The following is a 24281-nucleotide window of genomic DNA, read 5'->3' as shown; positions in this document are numbered from 1 at the left end:
CTTAATAAAAAATAAATTTCTCTTATTGGTGTGCATAGCATTGGCCACTTAAAATAACAGTACATTCAAAAATCCAGTCCAAAATTAAAACGGCCCTTTTATTTTTATTGGTACATTAATTTCCCTTGGGCTGCCAGTTCTGAGGGTCAGGCTAAAAGAAATCATCTTTTCCCAGTTCAGTGTACACAAATAGAAAATGTATAGCTTTAAACAACTAAATCTAGAATTTACATGGATTCTCACTGAAACAGATCTGTGTATGGGAAATTAGGTCATTCCTCCTCCTGAAGCTCTTTCCACGCTCCACACATTTATGTGGTTCCTCCCGTGTGGATCCTTTTATGGGAACTAAGATTGCTGCTAGTACTAAAGCTCTTTCCACACTTCATCCACTTTTATGGCTTCTCCCGTGTGGATTCTTTTATGGGAAGTAAGTTCAATGTTTTGAATGTCTATCCACACTCCATGCATTTTTATTACTTCTCCCGTGTGGATCATTTTATGGGAATTCAAATGACCCTTCTGAGTAAAAGTCTTTCCACACCCAGTGCATTTATATGGTTTCTCCCCGTGTGGATCATTTTATGGACAATAAGATGACTGCTTCTTATGAAACTCTTTCCACACTCCATGCATTCGTGTGGTTTCTCCATTGTGTGGATCCTGTTATGGGAAGTAAGATCACTGCTAGTAGTAAAGCTCTTTCCACACTCCGTGCACTTATATGGTTTCTCCCCTGTGCGAATCCCATTATGAGAAGTAAGCTCACTCCTAGTACGAAAGCTCTTTCCACACTCCATGCATTTATATGGCTTCTCCCCTGTGTGGATCCTGTTATGGGAAGTAAGATCACTGCCAGTAGTAAAGTTCTTTCCACACTCCATACATTTATATGGTTTCTCTCCTGTGTGGATCCTGTTATGGGAAGTAAGATCACTGCTAGTAGTAAAGCTCTTTCCACACTCCATGCATTTATATGGTTTCTCCCCTGTGTGGACCCTTTTATGGGAAGTGAGATCACTGCTACTACTAAACCTCTTTCCACACTCCAGGCATTTATATGGCTTCTCCCCTGTGTGGATCCATTTATGGGAGGTAAGGTGACTGCTATTAGTAAAGTTCTTTCCACACTCCATGCATTTATATGGCTTCTCCCCTGTGTGGATCCTGTTATGGGAAGTAAGATCACTGCCAGTAGTAAAGTTCTTTCCACACTCCATACATTTATATGGTTTCTCTCCTGTGTGGATCCTGTTATGGGAAGTAAGATCACTGCTAGTAGTAAAGCTCTTTCCACACTCCATGCATTTATATGGTTTCTCCCCTGTGTGGACCCTTTTATGGGAAGTGAGATCACTGCTACTACTAAAGCTCTTTCCACACTCCAGGCATTTATATGGCTTCTCCCCTGTGTGGATCCATTTATGGGAGGTAAGGTGACTACTATTAGTAAAGTTCTTTCCACACTCAGTGCATTTATATGGCTTCTCCCCTGTGTGGACCCTTTTATGTCTCACAAGGGATCTATATTCACAGAATTTCTTTCCACACTCCATGCACTTATATGGCTTCTCCCCTGTGTGGATGCTGTTATGGGAATTAAGATCCCTGCTAGTAGAAAAGCTCTTTCCACAATCCAGGGATTTCTTTCGTTTTTCTCCTGTGTGCATATTTTTATGTCTGACAAGGGATGTATTTTGAGAGAAGCTCTTTCCACACTCCATGCATTTATATGGCTTCTCCCCTGTGTGGACCCTTTTATAGACAATAAGATGACTGCTTCTTCTGAAGCTCTTTCCACACTCCATGCATTCATGCGGTTTCTTCCCTGTGTGGATCCTGTTATGCCTTGTAAGGGATGTACTTTCACAGAAGCTCTTTCCACACTCTATGCACCTATATGGCTTCTCCCCTGTCTGAGACGTAACGGACCCATTTTCACAGGAAACAGTGAAGGTCCAATTGGGTGTTTTTCCGTTGTCTCTGCAGATATAACCTTCTCCTTTGGTTTGGGTTGGAGAGTGTTCATTTACCACCAATTTGTCTTTTAATAGTCTTATACTTTTTCCCATATACCTTTCCTTTATTTTTCCTTCTTGGGCAAGAAAGCCTTGCGTCTCAGCATCCCTGGAAGATGAGATTTCCTGATTCCAACTATTTGACTGGTTTCTCTCATGACTTTCTAGTGGCATCTCTAGTTCCTTGTACATTCCGCTTCCATGCCTGATCATTTGGAATTTTTCACTGGGATCTTTATTCTCATAGCGATGACCACCTGCAAAGGAAAAGAGAAATGAAATTTATAGCATTATAGACCACTCCTCCTCGGAGAAATACACAGCCACCCCCTCGAAGGACACAAAACCCTCCTGAAGAAACAAAGAAAAAAGAACAGAACAGGCCCGGAGGATTTGCAAGATCTGTCCTGTTCTCCACAAATTCCCAAAGCAAAGATATGCACCAAGTTGAATGGCTGGGCTTTGTGGAATTCCAGGGTTTAGGTGAGAAAATGGAAAGAGCCAAACCTTTTGACTGAAGAAATATTTGAGGCAGGGTTGTTCAACTCGATTGCTTCTACAGGACTTTCAGTGCCATTCAGTGATAACAACCCCAATTTCATTCTGGATCGATCCATCAGTTGATCCATTCACCCATCTTGAAAGGACTCTCACCTTCTTGAGAGAAGGAATTGGTAGATGGGCTTCAGAAACTCCACCTATCAGTGTCTCCAATCCTTCCTGTGCTTGCAGAAGGAAATCGGGGGGCAGGGGGATTCTTTCTAGCATTTCAGCAAATGGCTTACGGTGTCCCCAGAAGGACCAATCGTGCCCATGCTCAACAACTCCATGAAAATCCTGGGAGAGCAAAGCCAGGGATTTGGGTGGGGGGCCATCAATATCCAGAGGTACACAAGCCGGGTTCTTCTCCTCCTCAGACTGCAAGAAAGGTGCTAGTAGTCTGAGCCTTTGGCTGAATGGGAGACAAGAAAGTGGAGACAATTTTCTGGGAAGGACATTTCGCAGCCTTTGCCAAGGTGGATTCCTTTGCCTCCAAATCGAGGCACAAATTAGAGGATTAGAAATTACTTTGGAAGTCAAAAGGGCCTTGATTATATGCTCTTTCAGAACAATTTCACTTACAAACTCTTCTCTCTGGCCACTTTCATTGGATTTTAATAGCCTGTCTTATGTCTTAATCTGTGCTGATATTTCTTATCACTGGTTGGAAACAAGGCTTTTTAAAAATGCTCTTTCAGAACAATTTCACTTATAGACTTTTCTATCTGGCCATCTTCATTGGATTTTGTCTTATGTCTTAATCTGATGTGCCAGTCTGAGTATTTAGTTATTTTTGAGCAGCCTTGCACAATTCCAACTCAAAGAATGAAAAAACGAATGGGTCGCTGTTAAGCGGTTCCTAATAATATTATTCCTATCTCTTGAGAAAGTTTTCCATAAATTAATTATTGTAGACTAATAGCAGGAAGAGTAAGTAGCAAAAGCAGAGTTACATACTGGTCTTTTAAAAAAAAAGATATCCTAATAAGAATCTCAGGGAGAAAGTACAAACCAATTTGTATCCCAACCAAAGACTTCAGGGCAGGCTGACCTGACTGATAGCAACCTGAATCTTCCATTCCCCATTCAATGTTGCTGAAGTACAAGAAAACACCCAGGCCCACAAAAGGGGGAAAAATGGAAGGAGAGAGTCAGCAAGACTGCCTGAAGGAAAGGGAGAATAGAAATCTAATAGTTAAATTTCCTCCTCTTACTTCAGCTGGAGGTTCAGCCCCTGTTTCAGCTCCACCAGAAAGAGCAGACAACTTCGTTCGAGTCTTCCCTGTGAGGGAGAGAGAATTTTAAAGTGCAGAATTAACAAAATAGGAGGAGGCATTCTAGAGAAGAGAAGAGATAGAGAAGATGAGACAGCTGGGATCTCTCTCTGGAATGGGAGGGCCTTCGATTACCTCCTGAGGTGTCCTCACTTGGATCTTCCTGAGAGATCCTGCTGAAAGACAGCTTTTGAGGGGGACTGGATGGGTTCCTCCTTCCCTCAGGATCTCTGATGTCCACAGCGAAGGGCTTGAAATAGTAGGCAGGAGAAAAGAAGACGAATTAACAGACATCACATAACATGAAGTGGATTCTTGTTCTCTGAACACAACTTCAAAGCCCCCAGTGTCCTTCAGTGAGGCTGGAAAGTGAGAAAGGAACAGCTGTCCCAAATCTATCTTCTAGAATGGATTATTGAAGAATGTTCCTCAAGAATCATTGAAACATCTCCACATATTAGGAATGCCAGAGAACTTTCTTGAAGAGGGGTCAGGAATTCAAATGCATTGTTTATTCCACTCAGACCCCTTCTGGGCTCCCAAAATAAAGGTCTCCCACCTGCAACTCGACCTGCTCCTTCTGCTCCTCCGCCTGGCTCAGGAGGAAGCCTTCCGCCAGGGCCACCGCCTGGGAGCTGGTCTCTGCTCCGCACTCCCGCACCCAGCTCTCCATCGGCAGGTCCAGCATCTCCGCTTTTGTGTGTCTTTCTGGTCTCAACCACTGACGACAAAAGTAGTGGAGACAGCTGCAAAGCCCTCAGGGCCCTCAGCCTCCTGGTATTGGATGCTCTTGAGGTTCTGGGGCTGAACGTCTGAATGGGTGGTTTCCTCCTCCAGGATCTTCTGCCCAGTTCTTGCCCAGATCTCCCCACAGCTCCCAGGCTGGACAGCAGAAGGGCCTTCTCCACTTACCTCACTGGCTAAGGGTTGTGTCTCCATTCTTTCTTTGTGCTGTAACGCAACTCCAAAGGGGTCCCAGGAATCTTGTGGCTCTCCAAATGCCTTTTCATTCATTGGGCTGTTCCTTGTAGCCCAGGAATGACCCCAGCAGGCCATTCAGCCCTCTTTGCCCAAGAGAGAATTTTGTCTGTATGCGAAGACCTACAAAAGGCTTCCAGGTTCTGTGTCTGAGATGGAAAAGAAAAGACATTCCAAGAATTAGAGAGTGATGGATTTCACTATTGAACAACACTCATCCCCATGGAAGGCACTATTTTTCTGAGCTGGTATAGGATGGCAGTGGCATTGATCAGATACGTCCTGTGTTTATTTGTGTGTTTCTGTGTGTGTGTTGTAAAATATGGGATTGACTTCCATCAAGCACTTGGAATGCCCAATAAATGCTTATTGGAGCATTTTCTGTTTCTTTTTCTAAGAAGGGAGGGCTGGCTTTTTCAAAACCCATATCTACGTTTCCCTACAAACGGGAGTCACACAACATGTATGTCTAACCCCAAACAGGTTAACAAACTACAAAAGTTCAGTTCAGATAAAATGAAACGCCAATGAAATGACCGTGGCTTGGGATGTTCTAGTTCCCTTTCTTCAGGGTTTGCTTTGGGAAGGTTGAAGAAGATAATTATTTGAATTTTTTTAATTTGGCCGTATGGAAAGACATTTTGAGTCAGTATGGTCTTTCCCCAATTCAATCAAGTGTTTGCCCTGTCCGCCCGAGACAAAAGCAAGTGGAAGGAAAAGGGCAACTGACTTTAGAAGAACCAGAGGAGGAATTTCCACTGCCATATGGAGGACCAAGTGTGCCTCCAATAGTACCCCAAGTGGTGCCACCTTCGCCACCCTCGGCACCCCCACCTCCTCGGCCGCCTCAGTTTTGGCGGAAATAATTGAACTTGCCAGTCTACCTCACACTAGGATGGGTCGGTCATATGGCCCCCTAGCTTTGCCACGTTTACGATGGCACCCCCTTGGCAAGTTCCTTTGGGGGATAATTTAGTTTTTATATATATACATAGACCTTTTACGACCAGCGATCTTTTAATTGGCAAAAAGGATTGCCACCTTACAGGAAGAGCCAGAATGTCGCAAGCAAGAATGCACATGAGGCCTTGGCTGGAATTGCACATTAATTCAAATAAAATTCCTGGACTTTTTTGGATCAATAAGGAAGAAAAGTTGTTCCAGATTCCTTGGAAACATGCAGCTAGGGAGGGGTGGGAATGAGAAAAAGATGCTTGTCTTTTCGAAAACTGGGCCATTCATACTGGGCGGTACAAAGAAGGTGGTGTACAGCCTGACCCAAAAACATGGAAGGCAAATTTCCGTTGTGCCATAGATTCCTTGCCTGACATTCAAGAGGTGAAGGATCAGAGAATTAGCAAAGGTCCCAGGACTATCCGAGTCTATAGGGTGCGGAACCCCACAATGAAATCACAGAGAGAAATAAACAACAAGAGCCCAAGAAAGTTAGTGGACAATAATAAGGCAGAAGAGACAGCTGCAGCAACAGACAGCATTCAGTTGCCCGATGACCATAGCGGTTATGTGCTTGCCAGCCACCCAGCAGAGGAAATGGAAGTGGGGGGGGGGCGTACGTTAGGTCTTCCACATGTGAGTTAGACAATTTTGACTTCAGGAATTGCCAACTGGAAGTTTCACCCATCACTTCTGATGAGGAGGATAACTTTAATTCTCCATTCCCTAGCGACCCAGATGGGACTCCCCATGACTGTTTCCAAGCGTTTGAAGCAGTTACCGGGATCCGCCCGGACCTAAAATTTGAGCCCTTTTATGATATAAGACACCAGTTTTTGACTGATGGGCTCTCCCTTTTGAAAGAGGGGCAGCCTGCCGCCCAAGGGCTCGCCCTAGAGGTCCCCCTGTCCCCTAACTGTGAGATAAATGTGGATGGTCCTGATATGGAAACCGCCCAACGGGAACAAGAAGGCATCTTACAAAGATGGGATCCGACGTTTTATTGACCTAGACCCCGAGGCACCCCAGAATGAGGTTTTTTGAAAATGACCTTTGTCGGACAAAGTGCCCCAATATTAGGAAGAAGTTCTAGAAATTTGAGGCCCCCATTATGCAAAACCTTGAAACCCTGATTCAGATGGCATTCTCAGTTTACGCCCCACTATCAGATGAGTGTGAATGCCCCCGAGTCTCACTCTGACATGTACTGACGAGGCTCCGGAGAACTTTGTTCTAGTGGAGCTCCAAGTCGGGAAAGTTTTATTCCTTTCTGGTGGACACTGGAACAATATACAGTGTTTTGACTGACCCTGATATCCCCTGTTTAAAATTTTAATTTACCCCCATTGTGGGAGTTTTTGGAAAATCTGAAAAAGCACCCTAGAGTGTTTTTTTTATAAATATCCAACACGAGAGATTCCTCTTTGGAACACTCCTTTCCTAGTCTTGCCTCAATGTCCTGTAAATCTTTTGGGACGTAACCTCCTTGGAAAATTGGGAGCTTCACTCCAATGTACCCCAGAGGGGGTAAGCCTGGAAATTCCACCAGATAGAGTCTATTTATGTTTCCTTGAGGCAGCAATAATTAAACTTTTTGCCTTAAAAGGAGTGAACCCAGACATTTGGTACTAGAGAATACCTGGGCTTGCGAAATTTGCCGTGCCTCATGTGCCTAAGTTGTCGCCAGATACCAGTCCAGTGTGACAGTGTCCAGTTAAAAGGGAGGCACGATTGGCAATAAAGCCATTTATTAACCTGTTTTTGGATCATGGCATTTTAAAAATTGTCCATTCGCCATGGTCAATGCCAATTTTCCCTGTACCCAAGTCTAATGGTTCTTGGAGAAGGGTCCAGAATCTCCAAGAAGTAAATCTTTGCATCCAGGCTCTTCGTCCTGTGGTGGCCAACCCCTATACCCTGCTGACTACCCTTTCCCATCGCCAGCAGTGGTACACAGTAATTGATTTGAAGGATGCCTTCTTTTGCATCCCCTTGGCTGTTGAGAGTCAAGCATATTTTGCCTCTGAGTGGGAAGACCCTGAGTCCGGCCACAAATGTCAACTCACATGGACTAGACTTCCCCAAGGCTATAAAAATAGTCCAACAGGTTTTGCTGCTGCCCTTTTTGCCAACCTGAAGACCTGCTTCTGGCAGCAGAGACTGAAAAGGAATTAACTGAAACCTCCATTCGGCTCTTAAACCATTTGGCCCATAGAGGATATACAGTGTCCCAGAAGAAGGTACAGTGGGTCCAACCAAAAGTCCAATACCTGGGACACGTTTTAGGAAAAGGCAGGAGACTACTCCACCCAAGTAGGATTCAAGCCATCTCATCGCTGCCTATTCCATGCAACCAACGACAAATTAGGACCTTCTTGGGAATTACAGGATATGCCAGGCTGTGGATTCCAATGTATCCATTGATTGCCAAGCCATTATACCCACTCTTCCATAAAGATTCAACATAAAGATTGAACAGGACATTTCAGAACCTGGAAGACTCTTAAGGACTTTTTGATAAAAACTGCTGCTTGGGATGTTCTAGTTCCCTTTCTCCAGGGTTTGCTTTTAAGAGCCAAGTCACACCAGGACATCCAGGCAGGTTCAGACAACCTGCCCGAAGCCCAAACACGTTCCCCAACCGCAGGGGCCGAATTCACCCAAAGCACAGGGCGTGAAGGAAGGAAGCTGAAGAGGATCTCCTGGTTCACTCACCCTCCTAAGACGTGTCGAACTGCAGAGGATCCAGCCCTATTTCAGCCTCATCAGCGCATGGTGAGAATGCAGGCACAATCTCTAGCCCTCCTTCCTCGCAAGGTTTTTCTTCTTTCCTGCTGGAGATTTGCAGTGCAAACTCACCTTCCTCCCCCAGGGCCTCCTCTGGATCTCTTCCCTGCAAGATTTTCCTGCAGCCTTTTTACCTCCTGCGAAGCTCAAAGGGTTAGAGAGAGAGAGCGCAGCTTCCTAGATAGGGAAGTCATAGTGATGTCACTCTTTTTCCCAACCTCCTCTGGAAAGCCATGTGTGGCCGTTTCCTCCAATGGCCCAACCTTGAAGCGCATGGTGTTCCCCTCTCTTCACAGAGGGGGCCCCCTGGTGGATGCCTTGTGCAATGCAGGACCTCATGCAAAGAGGGGAGAAAGGCTGTTATTTCCATGGGGTCAGGTGGAAAGGGGTGCGGTATCCCCCCCCCATCAGGAAGCCTTCTCCATCCAGCTGCTTTGGACAACTTTAGAACATCTCCAACCTTGCATTTTTAAGAGAGGTTCTGGAGAAAGTTGCGTCCCCAGGTAGAGGGGGCAGATATAGCAAAGCAGCAGACAGGAAATGGAATTCAGCATTTTTCTTGCTTAAGAGAGTAAAAATAATCCTGTCTTGATTCTGCATCCCATAAAAGAGGTCAGTGGGAAACTCTGACAGGCTTTCAAGCTGCTGTCCTTGTGCCCCACGAGAACATCGCAGAGCTCCAACAGGCTCTGTGGTGTCCAATTCCTGACCTGGCTTGCCTGAAAGGGCTGATGCTCTGCAACTGCAGAGAGCCTTAGAGGAAGCCGACGATTTAGCTCTTGACTTATGGAGAGACCAGGATTGGGGGAGTGCAGTCCTCAAAGATCTTTCAGTGGCTTTCGGTACCCCTGACCATGGCCTTCTTCTGCAACGTGTCCGAGGGAATGCCCTGCTTTGCAGTGGTTCTCCTCCTTCCAGAGGTCCTGATGGTGGAAGTCTTCCCTGTCCTTCAAGCAACCGCTTGCGTGTTTATTCCTGGCTCAGAGGTGAATCTCGTAAGCTTTCTTTCTAACAATTTGGCAAGCCACCCAGGAGCCCGAGACTAACCGGGTCAACGGACCGAGCCTGGGCAACTTCACCCGGCCGGCACCGGACCATTTGTCTGGAGGGTGCAGTTCTGGACTCTGCCCACTTTGACACTGGTAGTAAAAGGAGTTTTGGTTATGAGCCAAAGAGTTCCTTGAACCTCCTGAGAACCTCTCTTGTCTCTATGGGGACAGCTTCGGATCACTCAAGGTTAGCGAAAAAGGCCTCCGGACTGACAAAGTTCAGGAAGGAAACAGGATTCAGAAATCCTGTTTTGCATTCTAAAACCCTTAATGTTTCAATACAGATATGTGTGTGTATGTATGTTTAAATACTAAATATGAAATATACATGTAGGTAATATATAAAATCTTCTGGCATAGCTAATACTCTAGTTGAAAACCTAAGGCTGCTCTTCTCCATAGCTCTGCCCTTCCGATTTATGTCTTCCTCTCTGCGCCTGGTTGCTCCAAAAATTCCTACTGAACCAACCTGGGGGTGGGGGTGGGAGGAAAAAGCACCACCAAGTATATCAATGATCAATAAAATCTGAATGATGACTGGAATTCTATACTTGTTGGTGTGCATTCCTGAGATGCCACATATTTAATATTTTTTAAATTACTTTTGTAGAGACCTCGTCTTGTATTTGATTTCTGTGTATTTCTCTTTTGGAACAGACCTTTCTCCTTTTCATTTCTCTTCTTGAGGCATGTGTGCTGGTGTACGGTTTGGAAAGCCAATTCACAACGTTATCGGGTGAAGCAAAGCCATACATATTTGAGCCACTGGAGTTGTGTGGGGGTAGGAAAACTAACTGTGTTCCCCCCCTCCAACAGATCTGGGATTCTGGGGCCTTTTTATAGAGCTCTGGGTCAGAGGAGAGGAAATCTGCTCTCCGTGGAAAGGCCCAGGAGAGCTCCAGTGGTCAGGAAGTGGCAACCTTCAGTAGAGGAAGACGGAAGTCTGTGTGGACTGCTTTGAACTGCTGGGAGTGGGTTTCAGTGAAGGCGGAAGGGCTGGCGAGGTTGCAGAAGAGGGAGGGCGAAGGGGCGAGGTGGTCTTTTGAAGGGCATCAGAAGACGCACCACGGACGGAAGCAAAGGAAAGCACATTGTATGTTGTAAGAGGGTTTGTGAGGGGTTAGTGTGTTGTGAATGGGGAAGATGAAGATGGACGTCTGTTTACTGGCAACTCTGTCTGAGGGGCTGATCTCAAGGTGGGAAGGCAGTTGATCTAAATGCAGAGTTGCAAAAAGCAGCTATCAGCTCTTTGAACGACCCACCAGAAACGCTACCAAGAATTGGCCCAGGAAGAAGTGAAGGAGTTCATGTTCTTCTGTTTCCCTTTTTTTTCTTCCTGGCGCAGGAGAACATCTGGCCAGAAGTGAGGGTAGGGCTAAAGGTCTGAAGGCTCAAATACTATTCTAATGGCAAACATCTTTGCAACACGCTCCAGTATTTTGTAGTTTATACATGCTGTTACAAAATAACTCCAGCTCCATGGGATATGTTTTATTTGAGAAACATCAGGGGGAAACCCCAGTCCAATGTTTTTCAGGAGAATGTTATGAAAAGTCTCCTGCCCTTCCTATGGCTTTGGAGCATTAGTTCCCTGAAGACAGAAGCCCTGAAGCAATCTTTTCCTTCCAGTCTATCAGACCTGAAGCTGGGGGGGGGGGGCGGATTTGCTTCCCCCTCTAATGTAAAAAAGGTAATTGCAATAAATGGGCAATTTAAGTGTTTCTTTTTTAGGATAAAGATCTGCATTTCAAATGTTTTCTTCTGCAATTTTATTTTCTTCCAACTGCTATTGTTAGGAAGAAGTGGTCACTTCTCTCAAGAAGACCTGAATTGCTGGGCTGCCCCCAAGAGTGCTTTGCATTTCCACCTTTATCAGCAATCTCATTCTCTGCTTTGAAACAAGAATCCAGCCTTGGCCCCAAAGGGGGTCTTCCTGTCTTTTACTTTTAAACTAAAGGGGTTATGAGGAGAGGTTTACATGTTTCATCTTTCTCCCTCAATATGGACATTATGAACAAAAGGGAAAGAATTTGGACATTATGAACAAAAGGGAAACACTGGTATGGTCTATCTCAAAACAAATGAAAAAACTTTTTTAAGAACTTTTGGGTCTGGAAGCAATCAAGGCACTTTATAAATTCCAGTATCAATGTAGATTCCTTCTCACCAGCTTTTCAAGTTCTCATTCTAGAAAATTATTAGGAAGAAGATACTAGTCCTTAGCAGTTGACATATATAACGTTTTCATCGAATTAGAAATGGGATGAGCAGTCCATGTTTTGTCTCAGGGCTGCTTGAATTCACCCACACCCTTTCACCGCATGAGGGCCTGCTATCTGGGCATGCATTTCTACAATTATGCTGACCTCTCAAGATTTGTCTTCCCTGTGGCACTAAGAGTCAGACTAGCAGCTTCATCTTACACTGCATGATCAAGGATCCCAGGAAGGTGATCCACTGGATCTGGGACTCGGCCACTCTCTGCCCTGTGAGGCAAAGCCAATCTTTGGAGATCTCTTGGGATACTGGCACTGGGCTTTCACAGGGAAGGCCTCCCAAAGCAGCCAGTCCACCTCCTCTCTGGCCACAAATGGTTGAAGGGGAGGAGACCACTATTGGGCCAAGCCATCCTGAAGCTCCATCAACGCTTTGTTGACCCCCACCTAGTTTATGCACAATACCAAAACCTCCCCAGGAGAGAAGCTTTGCATGCTCCATGTGAGGAAGTCAGACCCTGATGCTTCCTGCTGGTGGTTGCAATGAGGAAGGTGCAAGAGGAGACCCAAGAGTGCCCAGCAACATCAATGTCAATAAAAAACAACAGACGTGGCGCTACTGGGCATAGATGTAGGGGGGGAGGATGCAATAGAGCCTGGGCACCAAGGAATGCTTCTCCAGCTAGGGCCAGAGAGACCTGAAGGGAGCTTCACAGCAGGAGAGAGAGCAGCGCAACTGATCCTGTGCAAAACCCCCTCCCCTCCTGTGACAAAGGGAACCCCCTGCCCAGAGGAGAGGAAAGGAAAGGGGGATGACAGTTTGAGGCCACAGGAGCAAAAGTGTCAGTGAACGGAGGCACTGGGCATTTGAGAGGCGGCAAAGTATTCTGCCCTGCAGGGAAAAAAAACTGCTTCGCATCTCCGAATAGAAGATTCCCCTACAAGAGTGGCGAAGGATGGTCCTTTTCTTCAGTGGACTTCAGTAGGAACTCCCGAGGAGGTTTGCGGTCACCTTAGGAGGAGTTTTCGAAGCTCTTGAGTTCGGCGTGGATCTGTTTCATGCAAAAGGCTGAAAACGCCTGCCTCTTCCTCCCGCTGACCACTGCATACACGGACATTTCAACCACCAGATTGCGATCGCTGAACACCAGTATAAATATTGGGTCTCCACGTCTGTGCCTCATGACTGGCAAGGGAGATTCCCTGTCTACACAAAGCCATTCAATGACTCTAAAATTGGTGACTATTTTGACTTTGTGAGAGAGCGGATGCGAACTCTAATAATCAACCGAAACTCTAAATATGCTTTTATTGTTGATTATGCCATGTGTATACAGTACATACGATGGGCAGGTAAAGCCGCTCGAGTGAAACTCAGGGCATCCTGCGGAGGGCTGAGCGCGCTGATTGCAAGAGAGCTCGCAGGAGTGGACTGACCAATAGAAGAGAATATGTGCAGCTCAGGGTTGAACTGTGGAGTCCTTGGGATCCTCTGAGCTTGGTTGTCTTCTCGCAAAAGTTTCGTTACCTGGCTACGTTACATCTTCAGTGCAAGCAAGAAACGTTTGCAAGAAAACAACCAAGCCCAGAGAGCCCCAAGGACTCCCCAGGGGTGGACTGCCCTGCATTCACCCACCTGAGCCATTTCCCTTCTCCCTCCTGGAGACATTTGCGGTCATTCCTCAGCTACAGGAACAGCCCAATGACTGAAAAGGCATTTGGAGAGCCAGAAGATTCCTCGGACTCCTTTGGAGTTGCGTTACAGCACAGAGAAAGAATGCAGACACAACCCTTAGCCAGTGAGGTAAGTGGAGAAGGCCCTTCTGCTGTTCAGCCTGGGAGCTGTGGAGAGATCTTGGCAAGAACTGGGCAGAAGATCCTGGAGGAGGAAACCACCCGTTCAGACGTTCAGCCCCAGAACCTCAGCAGCGTCCAATACCAGGATCCCTGCTAGTAGAAAAACTCTTTCCATGCTCCACACATTTATATGGTTTCTCCCCTGTGTGGATCCTTTTATGGGAAGTAAGATAACAGCTAGTAGTAAAGTTCTTTCCACACTCCATGCATTAATATGATTTCTCCCTTTTGTGGATTCTTTTATGATGGGAACTAAGATTATTGTTTCGACGAAAAGTCTTTCCACACTCCATGCATTTATATGGTTTCTCCCCTGTATGAATCCTGTTATGAGAATTAAGTTCACTGCTAGTAATAAAGCTCTTTCCACACTCCATGCATTTATATCGCTTCTCCCCTGTGTGGATCCTGTTATGGGAAGTAAGATAACTGCTAGTAGTAAAGTTCTTTCCACACTTCATGCATTTATATGGCTTCTCTCCTGTGTGGATCCATTTATGGGAAGTAAGATAACGGCTGCTAGTAAAGTTCTTTCCACACTCCATGCATTTATATGGTTTCTCCCCTATGTGGATCCTGTTATGTGAATTCAGACGATCCTTCCGAGTAAAGCTCTTTCCACACTCAGTGCATTTATATGGTTTCTCCCCTGTGTGGACCCTTTTATGGGAAGTGAGATCACGGCTAGTAGTAAAGCTCTTTCCACACTCCAGGCATTTATATCGCTTCTCCCCTGTGTGGATCCTGTTATGGGAAGTAAGATAACTGCTAGTAGTAAAGTTCTTTCCACACTTCATGCATTTATATGGCTTCTCCCCTGTGTGGATCCATTTATGGGAGGTAAGGTAACGGCTTTTAGTAAAGTTCTTTCCACACTCCATACATTTATATGGTTTCTCTCCTGTGTGGATCCTGTTATGTGAATTCAGCTGATCTTTCCGAGTAAAGCTCTTTCCGCACTCAGTGCATTTATATGGTTTCTCCCCTGTGTGGACCCTTTTATGGGAAGTGAGATCACGGCTAGTAGTAAAGCTCTTTCCACACTCCAGGCATTTATATGGCTTGTCCCCTGTGTGGATCCATTTATGGGAGGTAAGTTGACTGCTATTAGTAAAGTTCTTTCCACACTCCATACATTTATATGGTTTCTCTCCTGTGTGGATCCTGTTATGTGAATTCAGATGATCCTTCCGAGTAAAGCTCTTTCCACACTCAGTGCAGTTATATGGCTTCTCCCCTGTGTGGACACTTTTATGGGAGGCGAGTTGACTGCTATTAATAAAGTTCTTTCCACACTCCATGCACTTATATGGTTTTTCCCCTGTATGGATCCTGTTATGGGAATTCAGATGACCCTTGTGAGTAAAGCTCTTTCCACACTCAGTGCATTTATATGACTTCTCCCCTGTGTGGATCATTTTATGAGACGTAAGGGACCGATTTTCACAGGAAACAGTGAAGGTCCAATTGGGTTTTTTTCCATTGTCTCTGCATATATAATCTTCTCCTTTGGTTTGGGCTGGAGAATGTTCATTTACCACTAATTTGTCTTTTAATCGTCTTATACTTTTCCCCATATATCTTTCCTTTATTTTTCCTTGTTGGTCAAGAAAGCCTTGCATCTCAGCATCTATGGAAGATGAGTTTTCCTGATTCCAAATCTTTGACTGGTTTCCCTCATGCCTTTCTAGTTGCATCTCCAGTTCCTTGTCCCTTCCGCCTCCATGCCTGATCATTTGGAATTTTTCACTGGGATCTTTATTCTCATAGCGATGGCCACCTGCAAAGGAAAAGAGAAATGAAAATGATAGCAAGGTTGGGGGAAAAGATCAAACTGTACGATTTGCATGTTAGCATGCTTACAGTGCCATGGTATAGTAATAATTTCTATTTTCATGAGCCATAATAGCTTTGAAAGCATCTACAGCATCCGGTTTGTTTATAATCATCCTTATGTAGTCAAACCTTTCCCAGAGTCAGTGTTGATTCAGGAAGAATCCGGGGAAACATCCAAGGAGGCATTAGGAGAAAACCTAACATTTATTGGAGGGGGGGTCAGTAACAGGAACGACCAGTGAGAACTAAATCAATTTTGAAATTCGTCCTTTTCTTCCTACCCAAACTACCTTCCATTTGCTATTCATTTTTCAAATGAGAAAATCACATGGTTGTAGAGAAAAATTCTAGAGCTCTTCTCTTAACCCTAAACAGCACGTTTGCAATGGAAAAACAGCACCATTTTGCCCTTAACCCCAAGGCTCAGGATAGAAATCAAAAGGAAGACAAGTCATTCACCCAACAGCCTGAATAAATGAGAATCCCTCAGAGGACAGACATGGAAGCATTTGGGCCCAAAAAAATGAAATCAGTGTGATGGAGTTGAGCATCTCCTCAAGTCAAGGAAATAGTTTTTCATTGATATGTTAAATAGAAATGGAAAAATTCCCCAGATCAGAAATGCATCTAAGCAGAAAGTCATTGACCTCCTTCTTTCCTCGGAGCAGGAGAAGGCCAGATCTTTTCCTTCTCCCTCCCAAGAGATGACATCTGGTTGGAGATTTTCTTAATAAGATGTAGCTGATGGCAGGTAACTAAGTCATCCCAAACTCTCTGATGGGAGAGAAGCAAAACCTTACCCAGAGAGATCACGTTGCGATAATTTTCCAGCATGACTTCCCAATGCAGCGCTTTTTGGGGAGGATCCAGCTGAGACCACTCCTCCTCAGAGAAATACACAGCCATCTCCTCGAAGGACACAAGAACCTCCTGAAGAAAGAAAGAAAAAAGAACAGAACAGGCCCGGAGGATTTGCAAGATCTCTCCTGTTCCTCACAAATTCCGAAAGCAAAGATATGCACCAAGTTGAATGGCTGGGCTTTGTGGAATTCCAGGGTTTAGGTGAGAAAATGGAAAGAGCCAAACCTTTTGACTGAAGAAACATTTGAGGTGGGGCTGTTCAACTCGATTGCTTCTACAGGACTTTCAGTACCATTCAGTGATAACAACCCCAATTTTCTTCTGGATCGATCCATCAGTTGATCCATTCACCCATCTTGAAAGGACTCTCACCTTCTTGATGGACTTCAGCAGCCCCACCTATCAATGTCTCCAATCCTTCCTGTGTTTGCAGAAGGAAATCGGGGGGCAGGGGGATTCTTTCTAGCATTTCAGCAAATGGCTTACGGTGTCCCCAGAAGGACCAATCGTGCCCATGCTCAACAACTCCATGAAAATCCTGGGAGAGCAAAGCCAGGGATTTGGGTGGGGGGCCATCAATATCCAGAGGTACACAAGCCGGGTTCTTCTCCTCCTCAGACTGCAAGAAAGGTGCTAGTAGTCTGAGCCATTGGCTGAATGGGAGACAAAAAAGCTGAGACAATTTTCTGGGAAGGACATTTCGCAGCCTTTGCCAAGGTGGATTCCTTGGCCTCCAAATCGAGGCACAAATTAGAGGATTAGAAATTACTTTGGAAGTCAAAAGGGCCTTGATTATATGCTCTTTCAGAACAATTTCACTTATAGACTCTTCTCTCTGGCCACTTTAATTGGATTTTAATAGTCTGTCTTATGTCTTAATCTGATGTGCTGATATTTCTTATCACTGGTTGGAAACAAGGCTTTTTAAAAATGGCAATGTGCCAGTCTGAGTATTTAGTTATTTTTGAGCAGTCTTGCACAATTCCAACTCAAAGAATGGAAAAATGAATGGGTCTCTGTTTAGCAGTTCCTAATAATATTATTCCTATCTCTTGAGAAAGTTTTGAATAAATTAATTATTATAAACTAATAGTAGGAAGAGTAAGTAGCAAAAGGAGAGTTATGTACTGGTCTTTAAAAAAAAAGATATCCTAATAAGACCAGGTTGCCTAAGGGACCGCCTCTCCCCTATGTCTTCAACCCGTCCCACCCGATCGCACAGAGAGGGCGTGCTTCGGACCCCCTCAGTAAAAGAACTCCACCTAGCGAGGTCCAGAAGGCGGGCCTTCTCTGCTGTAGCCCCGCCCTTTGGAACATTCTGCCCCCAGAGGCGCGATTGGCCCCCTCGCTCCTGGCCTTCTGAAGGGCCTTGGAGACCTGGTTCTGCCACTTGGCCCCGGGTGGGGAGGGAATACTTCCAGCAGGGGGATGGCTAGCCCTGTAATAGCCAGCTCTCCGCAGCCTGATTTTCCATCTGCTTGGATCTTCCTTTCTTTAGTACTGTTTTAAATTTTGGATGGTTTATGTGTTTTAGATGTATTTATAGTTTTAATGTTTTTTGTAAGTCGCCCAGAGTCCCCTATTGTGGGGGAGATGGGTGGGGGAGAAATCCAATGAAATAAAATAAAATAAAAATAAATCTCAGGGAGGAAGTCCAAACCAACCAAAGACTTCAGGGTAGGCTGAGCTGACTGAGAGCAACCTGAATCTTCCATTCACCATTCCATGTTGCTCAACGACAAGAAAACACCCAGGCCCACAAAAGGGGGAAAAATGGAAGGAGAGAGCACTGTGTTCACCAGCTTGACTTCCTGAAGGAACGGGAGAATACAATCTAATAGATAAATTTCCTCCTCTTACTTCAGCTGGAGGTTCAGCCCCTGTTTCAGCTCCACCAGAAAGAGCAGACAACTTCGTTCGAGTCTTCCCTGTGAGGGAGAGAGAATTTTAAAGTGCAGAATTAACAAAATTGGAGGAGGCATTCTAGAGAAGAGAAGACATAGAGAAGATGAGAGAGCTGGGATCTCTCTGGGGAATGGAAGGCCCTTCGATTACCTCCTGCGGTGTCATGACTTGGATCTTCCTGAGAGATCCTGCTGAAAGACAGCTCGTGAGGGGGACTGGAGGGATTCCTCCTTCCGTCAGGATCTCTGATGTCCACAGTGAAGGACTTGAAATAGGAGGCAGGAGAAAAGAAGAAGAATTAACAGGCATCACATAACATGAGGTAAATTCTTGTTCTCTGAACACAACTTCAAAGCCCCCAGTGTCCTTCAGGGTGGCTGGAAAGTGAGAAAGGAACGGCTGTCCCAAATCTATATTCTAGAATGGACAAGGGAACAATGTCCTACAAGAATCATTGAAACACCTCCACATATTAGGAATGCTAGAGAACTCTGGTGGGGAGGGGTTAAGAATTCAAATGCATGGCTTATTCCATTCAGACCCCTTCTGGGCTCCCAAAATGAAGGTCTCCCACCTGCACCTCGACCTGCTCCTTCTGCTCCTCTGTCTGGCTCAGGAGGAAGCCTTCTGCCAGGGCCACTGCCTGGGAGCTGGTCTCTACTCCGCACTCCCGCACCCAGCTCTCCATCTGCAGGGGCAGAAGGGCCAGGAACTGCTCCATAACAACCAGGTCCAGCATCTGCGCTTTTGTGTGCTTTTCTGGTCTCAACCATCGACGGCAAAAGTAGTGGAGACGGCTGCAAAGTCCTCGGGAACCCTCAGCCTCCTGGTATTGGATGCTCCTGAAGTTCTGGGGCTGAACGTCTGGACCGATGGCTTCCTCCTCCAGGATCTTCTGCCCAGTTCTTGCCCAGATCTCCCCACAGCTGCCAGGCTGAACAGCAGAAGGGCCTTCTCCAGTTCCCTCACTTGCTAAGGGTTGTGTCTCCATTCTTTCTCTGTGCTGTAACGCAACTCCAAAGGGGTTGGAGGAATCTTCTGGCACTCCAAATGCCTTTTCGTTCACAGGATTGTTCCTCTAGCTGCAGGAATGACCGCAGCAGGCCATTCAGCCCTCTTTGCCCAAGGGAGAATTTTGTCTGTACGTGAGGACCTACAAAAGGCTTCCAGTTTGTGTGTCTGAGATGGAAAAGAAAAGAAATTTCAAGAATTAGAAAGTGATGGATTTCAACCTTGAACAACACTCATCCCCATGGAAAGCACCATTTTTCTGAGCTGGTAGAGGACTGGGGTGGCATTGATCAGATAGGTCCTGTGTTTATTTGTGTGTTTCTCTGTGGGTGTTGTAAAATATGGGATTGACTTCCATCAAGGACCGGGAATGCCCAATAAATGCATCTTGGAGCATTTTCTATTTCTTTTCTCAGAAGGAAGGGCTGGCTTTTAAAAACCCATATCTACGTTTCCCTACAAGCAGGATTCACACAACATGCCAAACCCCAAACAGGTTAACAAACCACCAAAGTTATGTGGACCTCTACACAAGAAGCTTTCTATAAAACTGAAACAAGAGATAAAGATAAATGGATGAGATACTTAGACCTATTAGAAAAAGAACAAGGAGAACTCAAAATTAAATCAAAAGAACAATTGGTTTTAGAAGGATATACCTTTCAATGGCTTTCCTATATGCAATACAAAGAAAAATTTAAAATCAGTAAAAAAGAATTTGGATTTGGACAGAATAAATCGGAATTTGAAATCCAATTATGTGAAAGATGAACATTTAATAGCAAAAATGTAGAAATTATTGTTGAGAGAAGAAATGGTTGAAGAACAAGTTAAAGAATGTATCATTAAATGGGCAAAAATTTTGGTCATAATATACATATGCAGCAATGGGAAAATATGTGGTCTAAAGGATTAAAATTTACTTTATGCTATACCTTGAAAGAAAATTTCTATAAAATGATGTATCGATGGTATATGACACCCCAAAGACTATCAAAGATGTATGGGACAATTTCCACCGTTTGTTGGAAATGTAACCAACAAGAGGGGTCGTTTTACCATATGTGGTGGACACGTAAAATTGCAAAGAAATTTTGGACTCAAATACAGAAATACCTCAGTTCACAAACGCTTCTGTTCACGAACAATTCGGTTCGCGAAAAGCAGCATTCGCAAACTTTTGCTTCCGTTCGCAAACTCCGCATCGGGTGACAAACACGACCTGCGGCCACCTTCCCTGCTCTGACACGTGGTCGTGGCTTCCTCTAGGCGAGATCGCAGTCGCAGACAGACACTTGCTGTGAAGCTTTTTGGTGTCGCCTCAAGCAAGGTTAGTGTTGTCTCTCTTCATACTGTACTGTACTTTGTTTCATATTTTTGTGGTTAAAAAAAAATACATACGGTTCAGAACGGATTACCCTTATTTACATTGAACCTTATGGGGAAATTTGATTCGGTTCACGACCAGAATCGTGGAACGAATTAAGTTCATGAACCGAGGAACCACTTGTACAAACGTTGATGCAGAGCATACTACAAATACAGATTCGATTTACACCAGAATTATTCCTGCTGGGGATAATGGACTTTCAAATAGGAAAAGATCTTATCAGAATCACCCAATACATGATTACCGCAGCAAGACTTCTTTATGCACAATTCTGGAAAACCCAGACACTACCAACAATACAAGAATGGTTGTCAAAACTGACGGAAATGGCAGAAAATGACAGACTGACTTGCTTCTCAAAAGAAAACCCAAACAACTATTACCTTAAAGAATGGAAACCTTTGATGGACTATTTGCAAAATGCAGGTGGGGTGAAGCTTACATGGGGGTTTGAAGATTAGATTATAAACGTAATGGGATATGTTTAGACAAAGAATTATTCCTATTTAATGTATTAAAAACTAGCACTTATGATATTATTTCTAAAACCAGAGATAGACTGGAAGTTATCTATTTTTCCTATCTTTTTTTCTTTTCCTTTACCTCACTTTTTCTTTTCCTTTTCCTAATATTTTGTATTTCAAACTTTCTTTTTCATTCCTAACTTTTAAATATGTATCTTCAAAATCTCAGTAAAATATTATAAAAAAAAACAAAGAAACAAACCACCAAAGTTCACTTCAGATAAAATGAAATACCAATGAAATGACCCTGGGTTGGGATAGGCTTTCTCCAGGGTTGGCTTTTAAGAGCCAAGTCACACCAGGACAGCCAGGCGGGTTCAGACAACATGCCCGAAGCCCAAACACGTTCCCCAACCGCAGGGGCCGAGTTCACCCAAAGCACAGGGCGTGAAGGAAGGAAGCTGAAGAGGATCTCCTGCTTCACTCACCCTCCTAAGACGCGTTGAACTGCAGGGGATCCAGCCCTGTTTCAGCCTCATCAGCGCGTGGTGAGAATGCAGGCACAACCTCGGGCACCTCCTTCCTTGCAGGGCTTTTCTTCTTTCCTGCTGGAGAGATTCAGTGCAAACTCTGCCTCTCCCAGGATCTCTTCCCTGAAAGACTTCCCTTCAGCCTTTTTACCTCCTGCGAAGCTCAGAGGGTTAAAGAGAGAGAGTGTGACGTCCTAGAGAGGCAAGACGTAGTGATGTCACTGCATTTCCCACCCACCTCTGGGAAGCCACCTGTGGCTATCGCCCTCCAGTGGCCCAACGCTGAGGCGCATGGTGTTCCCCTCTCTTTCTAGAGCGAGCCCCCTGGTGGAGGCTGTGTGCAATGCAGGACCTCTTGCAAAGAGGGGAGAGAGGGTGTGGCTTCCATGGAGGAAGGGGGCTGTGGTGTCCCCTCTGATCAGGAAGCCTTCTCCATCCAGCTGCTTTCAACAACCTTAGAACATCTCCAAGCCTCCATTTTTAAGAGAGTTTCTGGACAAAGTTGCGTCCCGGGTAGAGGGAGCTGGTGGAGCAAAGCAGCAGACAGGAAATGGAATTCAGCATTTTTCCTACTTAAGAGAGTAAAAAGAATCCTGTCTTGATTCTGCATCCCGTAAAAGTGGTCAGTGGGACACTCTGAAAGGCTTTCAAGCTGCTGTCCTTGTGCCCCACGAGAACATCGCAGAGCTCCAACAGGCTCTGTGGTGTCCAATTCCTGACCTGGCTTGCCTGAAAGGGCTGATGCTCTGCAACTGCAGAGAGCCTTAGAGGAAGCCGACGATTTGGCTCCTTGGCAATCGGTTTCCAGCCGGGATACAGGATGGGAATTGCATTGGTTGCACTTATAAATGACTTATGGAGAGACCAGGATTGGGGGAGTCCAGTCCTCCTAGGTCTCTCATTGGCTTTCGGTACCCCTGACCGTGGCCTTCTTCTGCAATGTGTCTGAGGGAATGCCCTGCTTTGCAGTGGTTCTCCTCCTTCCAGAGGGCCTGATGGTGGAAATCCTCCCTCTCCTTCAAGCAACTGCCTTTGTGTTTATTCCCGGCTTGGAGATGAACCTCCTCAGCTTTCTTTATACAATTTGGTGAGGCAGCCAGGAGCCTGAGACTAACCGGATCAATGGACTGAGCCCGGGCAAGTTCACCCGGCCGGCACCGGATCATTTGACCGGAGGGTGGCATCCCGGACTCTGCCCGCGTCAACATTGGTAGTAAAAGGAGGTTTGGTTTTGAGCTAAACAGTTGCTTGAACCTGAGACTTCAGAGTGGGTAAGTGCCCTTTTCTGCGTTTTGTGCCCAGCGGATGTGTGAGTGTGAGACTCCCTCTTTATGTTTCAATCCACGCTGGTGACCAGGGCTCTGGGTCTACAAATTCAATTCCAGCCACCCCCAGACTTCCGCGAGTCCTTCTTGGACAAGGATTGGGAGGTCCTAGAAAGCAAGGGGGGCTGACAAGACTCATGTGCTTCAACAGGTAGCGCAAGGTCGTGTGCTTGAGTCTATCTGGGCAAATACCGGCCTGCTTGTCTTGTTCCTCTCTTAGTCTAGAACCAGGGAGTGAGGAGGAGGGCCAGTAGTTCACTGGGGAGTCTCCGGGTGTAAAGCATACGCCTAACACCTTGGGGGACACGCGTGTCATCAGTTAGGGAAGATGGGGAATGAGCAGCCCAAGGTCTCCTGACCTCCCTACGGAAGGGATGCTCCTCGCCTAGGATGGGGGTTATTACCCGTACAGGCGGGGACGAGGAAGAGTTGTGCACGAGGTTTGTGTCTGGGATGGGCTCGGGTGACCGACACAACTGGTAGACCAATTTGGCCTGCAATGGGGACCTTCGACTGCACCATATTAAAATCTTTGTGATCGAAACTAAAACCTTCCCATCTGCCCTGTTGGTTCTGCTGGGCAGGACTTCCTAATCCCGAGTGTAGCTTTTAATTCCTCCATGCCCAGTGCCCCCCCAGCCCATCCTGAGTTGCATGCCTTGGACGGAAGTCTGCAAGGAAATTGAATGGCGCCTTTATGAAAGAATCCCATAGCTGGCCAAGCAGAAGATAATTACATTTTGTTTTTACCCACGTGCCTTTCTACCCGTCTGACCTGGACGGAAGACGCTCCTCCCTTTCCAAAGGACCCACAGATGGTCACTAGGAGCCTGCAGGCCATTACTGAAAGCCATACTCATCTTGGGCAGACCTGATGCAGGTCCTGGAGATCTTCCTTACCAGAGATGAGAATTAATTACCTAATTAAGTAATTACCTAATTAGTTCCCACCCTCGAACAGATCTGAGATTCTAGTGCCTTTTCAGGAACGAGGAGGTATTAAATTCCTTTGCAGCTGAAGTATATAAAAATGTTTTCATCTTAGAAATGTGATGAGCAGCCCACGTTCTGCCTCAGGGCTGCTTGAATTCACCCACACCCTTTCACCGCATGAGGGCCTGCAGTCTGGGGATGAATTTTTACAATTATGCTAACCTCCGAAGATTTGTCTTCCCTGTGGCAGTAAGAGTCAGCCTAGCAGCTTCATCTTACACTGCATGATCAGGGAATTCATCCTAACACGGCTCAAGGATCCCTACGAAGGTGATCTACTGGCTCTGGACTCA

At 45.5% G+C, this 24281-nt stretch overlaps 2 protein-coding genes and 1 pseudogene across 2 annotated transcripts; 1 reads left to right on the top strand and 2 right to left on the bottom strand.

Annotated features, from left to right (window-relative positions):
* Nucleotides 1–62: 62 nt before the first annotated feature.
* On the bottom strand, nt 63–8753 carry LOC103052184 (uncharacterized). Its single transcript, XM_088129582.1, is given in 4 exon segments — nt 63–572; nt 575–3840; nt 3968–4959; nt 8480–8753. Coding segments are annotated over 2 exon segments (1863 nt in total). The 5' UTR covers nt 2232–3840; nt 3968–4959; nt 8480–8753; the 3' UTR covers nt 63–366.
* Nucleotides 5488–7574, top strand: LOC112543215 (interferon regulatory factor 1 pseudogene; annotated as a pseudogene).
* A 4358-nt stretch (nt 8754–13111) lies between the features above and the next one.
* LOC148213961 (uncharacterized) lies at nt 13112–23691 on the bottom strand. The gene is made up of 6 exons (XM_088129469.1): nt 21629–23691; nt 18850–19454; nt 18426–18540; nt 18231–18298; nt 16310–16439; nt 13112–15453 (listed from the first exon to the last, which is right to left on the bottom strand). The coding sequence occupies exons 2-6, from the start codon at nt 19264–19266 to the stop codon at nt 13883–13885; spliced, it is 2301 nt and encodes a 766-aa protein (XP_087985595.1). The 5' UTR covers nt 19267–19454; nt 21629–23691; the 3' UTR covers nt 13112–13882.
* Between the last annotated feature and the right edge of the window lie 590 nt (nt 23692–24281).

Source organism: Python bivittatus, unplaced genomic scaffold, assembly GCF_059951505.1.
Source record: "Python bivittatus isolate LINGU-HERP-01145 unplaced genomic scaffold, Pbiv_v1 ctg000810_np1212, whole genome shotgun sequence".
Classification (NCBI taxonomy): domain Eukaryota; kingdom Metazoa; phylum Chordata; class Lepidosauria; order Squamata; family Pythonidae; genus Python; species Python bivittatus.
Note: the sequence above shows the minus strand (reverse complement) of the source record. Positions and strands in the feature narration are given on the sequence as shown.